We start from the raw sequence: 14027 nt of genomic DNA, 5'->3' as shown, positions 1-14027 counted from the left end.
TGGGAGGGCAGTTCTTCCCAATATTATAAACAAGCCCCGTCCCCCCCTCCTCAGGTCACCTTGCAGGGTTTGTGAGGCACAGAGCCAAAATATATCCCAGGCTTCATCCAGATGTGGAAAGGGAAGGGTTTCCAAGAAGGCTCATCTTGCTTGCCAAAGCCTGGCTGGCTCCTTTTGTTATGCTGAATGAGATTCTCAAACTTTGTTTTTAAGTAAACTAGTTTGTCTCAGAAAAAGTGGTATGAAATGTTTATCTTGAGTTTTTCTGGGGTTTTTAAACACAATCTGAAAGCCTCGGCTTTGTTAATATGTATATTATGGGAAAGTGGTGCCTGCTATTTCTCATTCTGTACTCTGTTCAGGCTAAATCTAAGATCTTGGTAGTTGCCGATGTGATGGTAAACCTCTGTCTGGATTGTATAGACTGCAAATGGGGATTGAACTATTTCGTCCTAATTGTCAGGGGCAAGACCCTTCTTGGAAGTATAGATTGGAAATAATGAAACTTGGCTTGTACATTAGCGTAGGGAAAGGGTGGGGAAGTGTTTATGAAGTCATTCTATCTTTCTCTGAATATTTTGAATTGCTTTCCCATAGCAGCAAATGCTGGTCACCATGCTACTGACTGAATATTACTTTCCATCTGTTCTTCAGAATGCAGTTACAACTGCCTCATCTTAAGGTAGAAATGGTTCTGCAGCCCTGGCTTTATTTATTTTGTATTTGAAGAAGTCAAATGTCCCTGGCAAGCTTTCATACAGTATTGTAACATCTGTTTGCTTTCTTGACCATAATTTTTCATTGTGATCTCTGTGTAGTCTCACAGTTAAGTTCTTGGGACTTAAATTATTTAGCCAAGAAGGCAACATTGGTATACCTCTCATCTAGTGAAGGCTCACCTGCACCTGCTCTGATGGATGGGCTGTGCACCTTCCAACGTAGCTTCTCTTCTGACTATCCCTAACATTTTTGAGAAAAATTCTGCATCAGATGTGAGTGTTCTCACTGAGATGCTCTTTAACTAGTTTTTTTATTATAGATTTTTAAAATACCTTGAAGTAGGAGAGATTATTTCCTTCCTCACTTGTAGTGGATGAGAGGTTCCTTGTAAAATAGTGTTTTGGGTGTATAGATGTGTTTAGAAAGAAGGCCCCCACTTTGGATTGCCATTAATGTTGAATTTTGTGTCCACTACCAAAAGTTAACTAAACAATTTTCAAAACCTGGCTCTAAGGTTTTACAGGCTACTACTAAGTGTAGATCCTCTCTGAATTCAAGCAAGCTGATGCAAATCCTTGTCTCACTCAGTTTTAGGATACTCAAAGCTCATACATTAATAAGTCTGAAGCCCATATCAAATTAGAGCCATAATTTACAAGGTTTGGGAATTTTGCTCTTTGCTCTGTGATGACACCTGTGAAGGGAGAGATACTGTAGACATTTTGAATTCCTGGAAATACTAGATTTAATTCTTAAAAGTGCTATCAGGAAGTTTAGCAACACCAGTGTGTCTTGACTGTCCCAACCAACTTAAAGATAACATGTTTTTGAAGTATATTTGGCATGCTGTGATTTGCTTCTGAAAAAGACACTGTACTTTCTGTATTGTTTAGATATGCTCACATGAAGAAAGTTCCAGAGAAATTCAAAGAGAGGTTCATGTTCATATTTACAAAAAATTATAGAAATGCTTCCGATGTATATTTTAGTAATAAAGATGTAGAGTATTGCTTATAATAATAATAATAATGTTAATAACAATAATAATTTTATTATTTATACCCCGCTCATCTGGCTCGGTTTCCCCAGCCACTCTGGGCAGCTTACAGCACATTAAAAATTGTAAAAATTAGACATTAAAAATTTCCCGATACAGGGTTGCCTTCAGATGTCTTCTAAAAGTCAGATAGTTGCTTATTTCCTTGACATCTGATGGGAGGGCGTTCCACAGGGCGGGCGCCATTGAGAAGGCCTTCTGCCTGGTTCCCTGTAACCTCACTTCTCGCAGTGAGGGAACTGCCAGAAGGCCCTCGGCGCTGGACCTCAGTGGGGCTGAACGGTGGGGGTGGAGACTCTCCTTCAAGTATACTGGGCCAAGGCCATTTAGGGCTTTAAAGGTCAGCACCTTTAGTTTCACTGTAAGCATAGTAAAAACTGCAACATTTGTGAAGCATCCTAAGCTGAACTTTCAGTGGTATTTTTTTCAGCAAACATCCTATAACTGGAACTGAGTAAATGTAAATTTCTTAATGACTGATATCCAAAATGTTGCAGCATTTTATCCTCAAAACAGAATTTTAGTTTGAATACTGAATAATTTAGGAAAGAAAAAAGTCCCAGTGAAAGTAGCATACAAGTGCAGTATAGATGCCTACTACAACCAATTCACTTCTGTGCCAAATATTTTCTTATTTATGTTTAAATGTTTATGTAAATTGGAAGTGAGCTTCCATACAGAATATAATCTACCCTGTCTGATCAAACTGCCACTTTGTATGAATTACAGTTTGTATTATTATACAAGAGCTGGCATGTGCTTGGTCAAATAACTAATTCAACTTTTAATTTATGACTCACTGTTTAACTTTGAGCAGGAACAACTGATCTGTTTTCAATCTATGCGCTCTCGCTCTCTCTGTGTGTGTGTGTGTATAGCACTGGAACAAGTTTACAGAGCAATCAAAAACCCCTATCTGCCATGCTGGAGGGGTTTTATATGGAGCAGAGGTGTTCCTCTGTCCAGCTTTATCCAGCAGATATATGAGCTTGGGGCAGGAGTACTGAGGGAGGTTAAACCTTTTCCCCAGCACTATTTTCCATATGAAAACTGGCTCTGCTGCTATTTGCTTCATCAGAGGAAAATTATGTCCTCTCCTTTGCTGCTATTTGCAACACCAGGAAAGTTGACCCAGATGAACTTTGACTGCCATAAGAAGCAGCCTTAAACAATCTGAGAAATACACAGATTGTGTAGGACGAATTTTGCTTAATATGGATATTTGTGTCTGAAATCTCTACTGTTTTTTTCCTTGAGCTTTCCCCTCCCAGTCCACTCCTGCCAGTGATTTTTCTTCTCTTTTTGCCGGGGCAGGGTAGACTTCAAATTAAGTATAGTATACTTTTAAGAGGAAAGGGGTTCTGTAATTCAAAAGCCTTTAGGGAAATTTTATCAAATGATGTTGAACCAAAGCGAAATAGAATATAGTAGAAGACTGATAACTGCTTGAATCTGAGCTGCTTAAATCCAAAGACTGTTTGAAATCCAGTCTTCTGGCTCCCAAACTGTTTCCCCAATGGACCACCTGAAAATAACTGATGATCTTGGTGGTCTACTTTATGATTTTTCTGCCTGTTACAGCAATTGCATTGTATTGTGCAATATGTGATCTTTAATTGCATTTTATTGCTTCTTTTATTTTTTATATATTGTATTTTCTCACATTACACTGTGCATTCCATAGAATTCAAATTGTAATACAATACAATACAAGCAGTAAAATATAATTAAAATTAAATATGAATATTTATAGAGGAAATGCCACGAACCACCTGAATGAAGCTCATGAACCACTGGTGGTCCACAGATTTGGGATGCTCTATTCTAGAGCTTATATTGCATTGATTTGCAGTGACTGAAATGCAAATAGGTTTGGGGGTTTTTTTTTGTTTTGTTTCCTCTAGGGTGCTTTGGCAAAGAGTGAATTTTAACACATTTCCATTCACAATAAAATATTTATGGGCGCAAGCTGTGTGTGCCTAAGGCAGCAGTACAGAGGATGAAAGAAAATACCATTAGAACTGCCATTAGGCATCCAACCATGTATTACAACTAAAGTTTTTGTAAAGTTTTGCTACTGCTATGTTCAGGAAAGTTAAAAAATAATAATCATCATCATTATATCTCTTAGTGATTAACTCTATCTGGATCTTTTGAGAAATGTGCACCTAACCAGATACAAACTCTGCTAAACAATTCCAAAGCACTATCCTTTAGAACAAGGATGGCTAACCTGTGGCCCTCCGGATGTTGCCAAATTATAGCTCCCATCCCTGACCATTGGACATGTTATCTGGGGCTGATGGAAGCATCTGGAGGACCACAGGTTAGCCACCTCTTCTTTAGAAGCTTTCATGTCACCACCAGCAAACTGTTTCTTCCCCACAAACCCCAGGACACTTCACTTTAGTTATTAACAGCTTATTCACTCCATGAGAGAAAGCACTTTCTTGTTGCCTAGCAACTAAATAGTCCTCTTGTTGCAAGGAAACCTAAACGTTCCTTACCTTCTCCAATAAAAATTGTCTGCATCTAGGGAGACTGCCAGTTGAGTACTGATGAGGACCCACAACCTAGGAGGTGTAGAAGACAAAAGCAAGGAGACTGGTGATAATTTGAGAGTTTGTAAGAGGAGAGGAAGGATTTTGTGGATGGTAGCCTGGAATCTTTTTCAGGACACCTTACTGAAAATTATTATTATTATTGTGATACAGAAGTTAATAATAAGTAGCAAACAACTTGCTCAGTCCATTTTTATGTTCAAATGAAATCCTTTTGTTTTATTTACTTAAATTACTTTGCTTAATTCTTTAACAACAATCTATGAGTTAGTTAACTACTAGCTTCTACATGTTTCTAATCATCAATGTATTTTGCTTTTGTGTTTGTTGTGTATTGAGCTGCTCTTTTGGAGAAATATAAAATAAAATAATTGATATAAATGGGGGGGGGGAATCCAGAGGGGTAGTTGCAGTGTTACGCCCAGTTATCTAAATTTATATTCTACCTACCTGAACTTCATAGTGAGTTTACGTAATATATGTAAACTGGTGGCCAGTTGTCTGGTTTGAGGCGCTTTGTGAGCGCTGCTTCTAAGCATTTATCTCCAAGGTCACTCAGTGAATCCACATAATTACACATCCTCTGCACCACCTTCCACTGGGGGACACACTACAGAATGATATTCTTCCACTTTGGAAAGTCTGTTATAACCACTAGATGCCACTGTAGTGCACACAGTGACAAAATACAAGCATTAAAAAACCATAGCTTCCAAAAGGCTGCTTTCCCCTTCAGAATTCTCTGAGAGGAGCACAAGTAAGGAGTAGGAACAACTACTCATTTCTAATTGTGGATGTTTAAATAAGTGAGTTAATACAAATTTTCACCAATGTAGAATACAAATTATGGAAAGAAACTAAAGAGTCCATCTTTGTACAAACTCATCCTTCGGGTTAGACAGTTTTGAGGTATCTGTTTCAGCCATGACAAGGAATAACTGCTCTGAAAGGATCATATTATGCAGGGAATTCACTTAGCTATTATTTTAAGTTCTTAACAGATGATGGTAGTGAGATGGTTTCTGAGATCCTTATGAGATTGAGTAGCTTCCCACTTCTATGGCAAACTTATTTGAAGTATCTCTTCCAGAAAGGAAGCTGAAAATGGTTGTACTGTGTGTCCTTAAAGAGTATTTAGGAATGTGTACATAGCAGCTGGTGAATGTATGTACACACTATGCTCAGAGCAAGGATCATGATGTAGCAAAAGAGTTGGAACTGCAAAAGAGACTGCCTAGTCTGGATGTGGGAAAGCAGCCAGCTGGGACCAGGTACCTCTTTTTGTACAAGGCTGCTTAGGGGGTGACATTGGCATGAGAAATTTCTGTGGGTGTCCTTTCCTGCAGAGGTCAGGTGATGCTTGGTCAGAGGGACTATTCTGTGATATGCCCAGATTATGGAACCTCCTTCTAAGCACGATCTGCCTGGTGCACTTTGGACACCAGGCAAAATTTCTCCTCAAGCCATTCATAAATGTAATTTATTGAATGTCACTTATTTTCTTTGCCTCTAATATGTTTGTGTTACTGCCTTAGGGAGTCTTCTTCTGTTCCTATTTTATAATTATATATAATGGAAACTTCTTTTCACTTAATAACTGTATGGTGATATTATTGTCTATATTGGAGGTGAGAGCATGACATAATTCCCACTGCCATTTGTCCAGGCTGCCAGGAAAAGGTACTCTGCCACTGTTTTTCAGTAATTGAGGCACTCTATTGTAGCTGGGTATCAATCCTTTCTTTGTTCCCTTACTTCCTTTACTTACACTTGCCATCTCCTACCTACAAGGGAGCTTGCTGCAGTCTTCAGATTGTTAGGGAGGAAATATTTATGAAACATTAATAGAATAGACCTACAGTGCTTCTGTGAAAGCCATCCAGATTTCTACCCCACCAGTATCCCTACCCACATTGGCAAGTGTACCTGAGAAACATGAGGGAATTTGCAAGGAGGGTTGGCAGTTAGCAAGCTGATTTTGAGTTGAGTCCAGTGTTGATTGATTTGAGAGCTTGAATTTGCCCTTCTGATCCAATTGCTTCCTTGCAAATAATATGAAATATGAAATTTAAAAGGGATTATCTCTATATATAACAACACTGCTAATTTGAAAGACACTGTTTGGTTGGTGTCTTTTTACTCATTCATTTCTTCTGCCTGGTTTTTATCAGCCAGTTGGGTTTTTAGGGTTTTTATTTTTAATAGCTGCTGCATTTGCAATCATTGCTGATATTCAAGCATTCTATAACTCTTAATAAGTAAATGTACAACTGTATATTAAGTTGAACACCTCATTGGCCACAGTTGCATCTAACACTCACCAAACCATGGCTTAATGTGAATGCACTGGCTCCCAAGGGACCCCAGCTAAGCCAGGGTTTGATTTAGTGTTATATTAGCCTTTGTTGTCTACATACTACATTAGCACAGGGGTTCTAGTCCACCCCTTGCTGATGAAGGAATTTGATAAAGTTGGCTGATCACTTTTGAATACAATTCTCTAGTTTTAACTCTATGATTCTAAACCAGAGTATTAAACCAAACTCATATTCCCAGTTTCATAGAAATTTTCTATAGCTGAAATCTGTTTTAAATGTGCATGAATCTGTTAAAATCCTGATTAGTGTTTACACTAGCATAACTTTGGTTGTGTTTTGATGTTGGGTTCTGTCAGGGAACTGCCATCGGAGCTAGAGGCGGAGGGAAGGCTCCAAAGGGATGCAGGAGAGGGTCCCAGTAGGGAGAGAGGCAGCCCATCTGCTGGGGAAGGAAATCAGCGTAACACCAGTGGAGAAGGGGGGCAGGTGGGAGAATCGGGGAGGAGGCTCCAAGACTCTTCGCTGGAGACCAGCGGAGAGAGTACGGGTACTCCGCTGCCCACACCCTCCCTGTGCAGAAGACTTCCGCGCAGGGAGAGTAGGAGGAGACTTGGCGTCAAACAACTTTTATGCTGGAAAAGGTTTAAGAAACGCCCACTGACGGATTCTGCCAGCAATTGAGACAGTCACGATGCTGGAGGCTGTTCAGTCAGAAAGGGTTAACCAGGTAACCTAGCCAGGAGTGGCGGCAACTTACGCACGAGCAACCCCTAAACCCATTACAGGTTCTGAAGGTCATTTGGAGCAACTTCCCTGTAACTCTACTGTGATGCTAACTCTGATCTAACATTGGTAGATTAATTAATTCTACCAGTATAATGAAAGGACGGGGAGAGAAAAACCTGACAATTTATTTCTTAATTGAAACTGCTTGCCCTATTGTTATATAAGCCTCTCGTGCAGTAAATTCCATTTCTAGGGGATACTTAAAAAGTAAGAAACTGGTATTAAGTGCCAGACTATGCTAAGTGGGAGAAGAACATCGCCTACGCATCAAGAGTAGGTGCTTGTAGCCCCTTAAGTACTACTTAAGGGTTCAGCTGTCTTTTTTTAAGTTAAGGCTTTTTAGGATTTGTTTAGTGAAATTGGAAATGGGTCAAGGTGAGTGAAGAATGAAAATGTATAGCTACTATAGTCTTACATTCTGTGACAGCTAAAAGTGAAAGGATCAATACATAATTTACGTGTGGCACAAGGGTAAGACATTTATATAATAGTCTATGGCTGGGCTTCTTGCACCTTTTGTAAAGCACCTGAAGGGGTCATCCTGAAAGAGAATGCATTGATAAATGACATTGATCTGACAGTATTGTATTTCTTATGTTCTTAAGACATAAGCGACAGCAGTGGTGTCAGCTTTTAACAATGTATTTAGTTCATCAAGCATAGTTGTGACGCGCTTCTCTGTCAAGAGTGGTTGTGCAGTGTGCTCCTTATAAACAAATCTTAAGTAAACGGAAAATATTCCTGATTGCAAAGTTTCATGAAGCTAATAAATTTGCAGTTAATAAATATGCAATTATCTAGTTATGTATGGCATCTTCCTCTTAATTTTAGTAACTTGAGAGTCCTCAGTCTGCATGAATTAAAGATTCATAATGGATGTGTGACTTCTATTTGCTTGAGCTTTTTCATGCTCTGATAGTACATAGGATGCAACTAGATATGGTGTAGGACAGGGGTCAGCAACCTAAGGCCCATGGGCCCGAAGCGGCCCACGGAGGTCGTTTGACCGGCCTACAAGCTGCCCCCGAACCGCGTTGCCTTCTTGTGCACTGTACTAAACCGGCGCAGCACAGTGCGGGGACTCGCTTCTGCTGTGCTGGAAATTGCATCTGCGCAGATGCCGGAAATCGCGCATGCGATCCAGCCCACGGAGGGATCTCCACGGGACCAATCCGACCCAGGCAAGATAAGCCTTGCCCAACCCCTGGTGTAGAAGATACCTTATAAGAATTGCCTGTGACTTTAAAAGATATAAATAGTAACTATTTAGGAAGGGCATTGTATTGAGACTGTGGCACTGGGGGGTGAATTAACTGTTGTTTTGATTTGATTCCTCTCCCCTGGCAGGTGCTATAATTTAAAAAAACAACAACTGTGGGCAATGTTAACCTTGCATCACACTTTGTTTGGCTTTTAGACTCCCAAAATAAAACATCTAACAATTCAGTGCAGAACTATTAATGAATGGCAAAGGGCAGATTGAAAAAGGAACATGGCACACATTGAGTCAAAGTTTGTGATGGAAATTCCCCCATAAAGTTAGCTGATAAAATTCTTGATTAGGTCTTGTTTAGACTTAAATGGTGACATTCTTGATAATTCCACATCTTCCACCAATGAGCCCCACAGATCTCCTTTTCCTATTTGTGCTGAAGATTACTTCATTATATATATGTGTGTGGATTTGTCCAAACAAATATACATTATAGCTATTGGAGTGTAGTGCCTGGATTCAGAGATTCTCATCTTCCTGATTTTTCCTCTGTAGCTTGAAGTGAATCTTTAGATGCATCCATGGTTGTAGCCAGGATTTATATTAGGGGGGCAGGATCAATGTTAGGGGAGGAAGAAATGAGCTATCTGTGACATGATTGGTCAGTTAATTAAATTTTATTTATTTATTTATTTGATTTGGGGGGGACAGCTGCCTTCCTGCCCTCACCTGTACCACATGCATTGGGAACCTTTTTGAGCCCTAGAGCCACACTCCCTTCTGGGCAGGCTTCCAGGAGCAATGCACCGGTGGGTAGGTCCCAGAGACAAAAGTGGGCAGAGCAGTGAATATTAATTTTACCTTTCTGTAGCACCATAGTTTTTACATGCCCCCCACCCTCCATTCAGGGAAGCTGGAGGCTTTACTTACACATTCCAGCCAGACGAAAACAGCAAACAGGGGTGCAAAGCAGAGCCAGTGAAGACTATGACCAGGGGAGAGGGGATGTGGCCACTAGAATAGAGAGTTCTTCTTCCCTTGCTTGGTGCCATGAAAATGAGTTCCATCCTGTTCCCCTCTCTGGCATTAATGCAAGAAGATCACAGCCTTCTGCCTCATCTAAACTTGAACAAGCTGCAGTTAATCTTAACTTCGGTTACTAGGAATAATAGTTTGAAGTTGGCTTGTTTCCACTAACCATAGTTAACCTTAGTTTGTCTGGGCTAATAGACACAGAAAACTGGTTAATCTAAAATGTAAACTAAAGCTTTCATTCTCATCCTCATAGCCACACTGGAAGGGGGTGGGCACAAATCCAAGGCTAGTTGCAACTCATTAATGTAATAATAAGTTGTGATTTGCTACTGTGTCCAAACCAGCCTTTTCTATATGTATTTTGTATGCAAAAACATATTTTTTGGAATTTGGATAGAATGCTTGAATATCAGCAATGATTGCAAATGTGGCAGCTATTAAAAATAAAATGCTTATAAGAATCTGAGTTAATATCATTAAGGCAGAGGAACTTTTTGTGGATTAAAAAAATAATACTTTGGACCAGCTACAAAGGCTGTTCCTGCTACTGAAGGCACATAGAATGTTTTTCATCTTAGGGAAATCTTAATGTGAACGTTTTTATTAGGTTGCTAATATGGATTTAAAATGCTATATGGGGTATGATGAATTTTTTATATTTTCACCATACTCTTCACCAGAAAAAGTTTCCCATAGTGGCTTACAATAATAAAAAATAAGATGATCCCTGCCCTCAGGCTTAAAACCTAATAAAAAAACACAGCACAAAAGGAAGAAGGGAAAAAGCAAACTCAGGCACTGCATTCATTCTTTTAGTTACAAACTTCTTAAATCTCGCCAGGAGGGACAAAGGAAGCTTCCTGCAGTTACTCCCTCTCTGACTAATGGATGGGACAAGGTTGCCCCTTGGCCCTCTGGCTGAGGACAGCGTGTGTTGCCCTTCAGATCTGTAGACTATATTCTGGATAGGTTTACATTCCCCGTGAAAGAGCAGGTACATGGATTGGAACTTCTCTATTCATCACTTTCTCTGTATGATGGTGGCAGTTGTTAAGAGTGGCTTTTTTAAAAGTTTTCTTTCCTAGGGCTTTGGGCTGTTGTTTCTGATTCTGTTACCTCCAGACTAGATTATTACAATGTTATCTATGTGGGTGTTTTTGAGAGAGTGAGTGAGTTGAGTCACTGTGCTCAATTTGGCCATGCCTGCGGCTGGCGTGTGGGCCTTGCAGGGTTTACCAAACGGAAGCAGTTTGGGGGCTGAAAAGGTTAGTAAGGTTAGTCACCTCAGGGCAAAATTATGAAAATGTGCATTATTTCCTCTCACTAAGATTAAACCTGACACAGCACACTCAAGCCACTACACCACACTGACTCTGGTTATGATTATCCAGTTAGCACTTAACACTAAGCCATAATGTTTGGTTTAGTAAGCCATTGCATTTTGTAAGTATTTTATATTTTATGTGAACCACCCTCAGACCTTCGGATATAGGGTGGTATAGAAATTAAGCAAACAAACATACAAACAAACAAATAAAAATAAATACTAATAATAGCTGCATGCTGGTACACACAGTCCAAGCACTTCTACCTTGCATGCGCAGGGACACAATCTGGGTAGAAGTCTTAGCATGATGCCTTAAAACATGGGCTGTTCTTGTTTAACAACTTTAGTTTGTTAGGGTAAAAAAAACTTGATACCAAGTTTGAACATCACACTAAGATTTCTCTGTCATGGTTTGTTTGTGGCTGGGGAAACTCAGCCAGGTGGGCAGGGTATAAATAATAAATTATTATTATTATTATTATTATTATTATTATTATTATTATTATTCAAGTGAGGATCAAAGCTGTATGCTAAGGTTACCAGGTTTTCCCCCCAATGAATCCGGGGACACTTTTCAACTTCCATGGACTTTGTATGGGGACTGATTTGTAAATCCGGGGACTGTCCCCAGGAAACGGGGACATCTGGTAACCAAACTGTATGCACTACCACACAGATCATGCATGGTATAACCTACTAAACAACACTTCATTGTGTAGCTTTATTTGCAAATAAAGCTAAAATGGACTGTATAGAAAAGACAGAAAATATTCTTATATAAGACTAAGCACTAAACCTTGTTTAAAGTCCCTGAAGCAGCTAATTATTTTACTGTTCTCAAGCTGCTTTCAGATGTTTTATTTCCCTTCACTGTCTTGTCTGCTTTTCTTCTGTTTCCCTTCAGGGTTTTATTGTAACAGCTTTTGTTGTTCCTGAATTATCCTTAGAAAATGGCTGCACCCTACGAAGCAGAACACTTGGAAATTGATTTTTCTATCCACAGGGTTTGGGTTGGTTTTATTTTTATTTTTTTATTTTTTTGAGAGTATAGAATATTCTACTGCAGTTCCCTTTTTTAGTTTGTAAGAATAGGGAATATGCTGCAAATCAACCTGTACCTCCATGTTTTGTTTTGTACACACACAGTTGAACTGTTTACAAAGCTGCATATGCCCTAGCAAAATGTCCTAATACTGAACTGTAACAAATTTGTGTATCTGACAAGGAGATGGATGAACCACTTGAACAAATGTTGACAAGTCAGTCTTTTAGTAGCCAGTAAACATAAGAAAATCTCTGTCTTTTGTTGAAATACTTACATTTTTTATTATTTTAGCAGGCACTTGGTTGACTTCCGCTATGAGAGAGAGAGAGAGAGAGAGAGAGAGAGAGAGAGAGAGAGATGATAGATAGATAGATAGATAGATAGATAGATAGATAGATAGATGGGCTAGGCTCCATCCATTGCCACATTTGCTTGAGACGATCATGCAAGTTTGAACCTGTTTCCAAGTTTGGGAACAACAGATGGCTGAAGGAATGATGATGATGATTTTATCATTTATACCCCGCCCATCTGGCTGGGTCTCCCCTGCCATTCTGGGCAGCCCACAGCACATAAGAAATTGTAAAATGTTAGACATCAAAATTTTCCCAATACAGTTTGTTGCTAGGGGAACTCTTCCTTCTATTGTGTCAACTCTGAGACCATTTATTTTGTTCAAAGTGTCTTCTATCTGAGAAGCGCTTTCTTATAAATTATGGGTCCTTGGTGTTTTAATGTAATTCATTAGTAGAATTACAGGTTATAGTATTCTAAGATGCTCTGTTCTTGTCTTACAGGCAAAGTCATCAACAAAGATTTGCGTCACTATCTAAGTCTGCAGTTCCAGAAAGGTTCAATTGATCATAAACTACAGCAGGTGATCAGAGATAATCTCTACTTAAGAACAATCCCATGTAAGTGTTTTAACATACCGACATAACTATTTTGTTAAACATTCAATATCTGAAATGAACTCCATAAAGAATACATACCATATGTATAGACCGCAGCCATCTTATTCAACAGTATGAAATGGAATGAAGTGAAAAGCTAATAGGTTTATTTGTTTTAAGAGATTTGTATACCACCTCTTCCTGAACCTGTTTCCATTTTTTAAGCCATTGAAAATTATAAAATATATAATATATAAAAAGCTGGATCTTTATCTCTATCACTTCCTCTGAGCCAAGTTTGAGAGATGGGCTTATTTATCTGCAGTGCTGAAGTATCTTGGTTTTCTATCTCACCTGCTATTTCTTTATTAGTCTTTTCTTATTAAACCATTTATTATGCCATTCTTAGACTTTCTCTGTGTGTAAAATAATAAACAAATGTTAATAACAAGAAGAACAATATGCTATATTAGACCACAAGATTTCCATACTTGCACCTTTCTTAATCAGCATTTCTCGTCTAGTTCTTCATTGTAATAGATTATGGTAAACACAAGAAACTTGACCTTAGTTTATTTTTGTAGCTATGTAAAACTTTAAGCAGAATGTTTATATACAGGTTTGCTTAAATAGCTTCCATATTCCTTTTACTCCAGTACCATAAAATATAGTGCCCTTCTCTACCCAGACACTTTTTTTTGTTTAAGCTCTGTTGGTAGCAAGTTTTGTTTTTTAATTTATTTTTTAGACTTTCACAAATCATTAATACATTAAGGAGGAAAAAAATCAAAATGAATGAATATTATAGACATCTAATATAAAACAATAAAATCACTACGTAAGTCTCCTTCATAGTGCCTAATGATCTATGAGGTTGTATCAATACCCCCCCCATGCACAATTTTTAAAGAGATTATTCTCTGACTTTAATATTGGTTAACTTGCTCAAGAATGTGGTTTCTGAAACTCATGAGACTTTTCATTTTCTACTGGCAAGCCAGGATTTCCCCCATTTATAGGTTAAGGCAATGCTTACTGTCATGAGATGGGTAATTATTTCTAAAAAATCTAA

The 14027-nt window shown here is 38.7% G+C and overlaps 1 protein-coding gene across 4 annotated transcripts in view; it reads left to right on the top strand.

Moving 5' to 3' along the window:
* MAGI3 (membrane associated guanylate kinase, WW and PDZ domain containing 3) overlaps window positions 1–14027 on the top strand; it is a 110509-nt gene that overhangs the window by 29070 nt on the left and 67412 nt on the right. For all 4 annotated transcript variants that reach the window (XM_081009781.1, XM_081009780.1, XM_081009783.1 and 1 more), the window contains exon 2: window positions 12860–12976. In XM_081009781.1, the coding sequence (XP_080865907.1) occupies window positions 12860–12976 (117 nt within the window). The remainder of the gene's footprint in view (window positions 1–12859; window positions 12977–14027) is intronic.

Source organism: Podarcis pityusensis, assembly GCF_964106645.2.
Source record: "Podarcis pityusensis genome assembly, chromosome: 6".
Classification (NCBI taxonomy): Eukaryota; Metazoa; Chordata; class Lepidosauria; order Squamata; family Lacertidae; genus Podarcis; species Podarcis pityusensis.
This window is presented reverse-complemented; position numbering and strand designations above follow the sequence as displayed.